This window comes from Crocuta crocuta, unplaced genomic scaffold, assembly GCF_008692635.1.
Source record: "Crocuta crocuta isolate KB4526 unplaced genomic scaffold, BGI_CrCroc_1.0 scaffold344, whole genome shotgun sequence".
Taxonomy (NCBI): domain Eukaryota; kingdom Metazoa; phylum Chordata; class Mammalia; order Carnivora; family Hyaenidae; genus Crocuta; species Crocuta crocuta.
The window spans coordinates 1,243,525-1,245,148 of NW_027533081.1; the positions used below are offsets into that span (position 1 = coordinate 1,243,525).

General features: G+C 58.4%; 1 protein-coding gene across 1 annotated transcript in view; it reads left to right on the top strand.

The window, feature by feature from the left end:
* Window positions 1-1,624, top strand: part of SCARF2 (scavenger receptor class F member 2) — a 12,610-nt gene that overhangs the window by 10,564 nt on the left and 422 nt on the right. The window contains 2 exon segments of the mRNA XM_077745922.1: window positions 468-620; window positions 1,440-1,624. The exon segment at window positions 1,440-1,624 is cut by the window's right edge and continues 3 nt beyond it. Coding sequence (XP_077602048.1) covers window positions 468-620; window positions 1,440-1,624 — 338 coding nt within the window.

The following is a 1,624-nucleotide window of genomic DNA, read 5'->3' on the forward strand; positions in this document are numbered from 1 at the left end:
GGCGGGGGGGGGGGGGGGCGGGTGGTCAGTCTGCTGAGATGGGCTGAGCCAAAGGCTGGCCTCACCACAGTTATTTGAGCTGAAAAAGAAAATGCCTCAAGTCTTTCTGGGTCCTACAGGTCAGGGTCCAACCATGGCTTGAAGGCCCTAATGGCCTGTCCCAGCCAGGTGTTCTCTCCAGCCCTCTCTTTCCAACACTTCAGCCCATCCATGTTCAGCTCCCCAGCTGCACACACAAACCTTGCACCTTTGACTACATTGTTCCCCCTTACCTCTTTTTACTAGTTCACGTCTACCCATTCACCTGTCTAGATCCAGTGTCACTCTGCCTGTTGAACTGTCTGCTCCACCCACAGTCTTAGGGAAGGGCTGTTCTTGGCTACTGTCATTTGTTGCAGGAGGGCTAGTGAAGGCACAGGCTGGGATAGGGCAGGGCCCCTGGCAGCTGTGCCTCCCTCCTTCCCCAGTGGCCCATCACGACCTGGATAACACACTCAACTGCAGCTTCCTGGAGCCACCCTCAGGGCTGGAGCAGCCTTCTCCATCGTGGTCCTCCCGCGCCTCCTTCTCTTCCTTTGACACCACTGATGAAGGCCCTGTGTACTGCGTACCCCATGAAGGTGAGTAGTGCTCTGCCTGGGCCTCCCTCCAGCCCAGTGATATGTTCCAGCTGAAAAGGTTTCTGTGCTCTGAGGGACCGGCAGCCCCGGAGGGCGTGGTGATGCTCCTGACTAGGGGTTGGACAGAGTTAAGGCTGCAGAATGGGATTCTGTGCTGCTCAGCACTGGACTGGGGTAGGGTCTGGGGAGGTGGATCAGCTCTTCTGTCTCTAGCCATGGCTCATATTCTTTAAGAGATCATTCATAGAGAAGGTTCTGGGCCCGGGTAGAAGATGGCAGAGGAGATAGGAGCAGGGGTCTATGGTATATGAGGGCACACGTTTGCCGGAAGCTCTGGCCCACAGACATCTGGAAGGAGCTTGACTGGCTGTGGCCTTGGCCTCTCTTCTTTCCTGACTATCCCCCCTGGGTGACCTTGGTCAGGCGACTAACCTCTCTGAGCCTTAGAAGCCTTATCTCTTCATGAGGAATAATGAATCACCTTGCAGGTGCTCCAGGATCATATTTGATGGTGTGACTCAACCTCCCCCCAAACCTTCTCCCCCAGGTTGGGGATGTGGTGGGAAGGGAAGCAAGGACAGGTCCAGGTTGGGGCTTCAGCCTCAGGAACTACCCTTCAGCCCCCAGAACCGGCCCCACACCCTGGGTCTCAGAATTAAGTTTCTGGTTGGTACTATGATTTCGCCAGGCATGTCTGGATACCAGGGCGACTGAGCATCAGCTGGGGCGGGGAACAGGAGGAAAGGCAGGGTTTTTGCCTGAAGGCTGGATGGCTGAGCTCTCTGTGGAGGGCGTGACGGCCAGCTCTTCCCTTGTCAGAGGCCGCAACGGAGAGCCGGGACGCAGAGCCCTCAACCGCCCCTTCGGAGGCGCTGGCATCATCCCCCGCGCCGGTGACCAAGCTGGCGTCCGCAGAGGAGGCGACGCCGCTCCCCGCGTCCTCTGACAGCGAGCGGTCGGCGTCGAGCGTGGAGGGGCCAGGCGGGGCGCTGTATGCGCGCGTG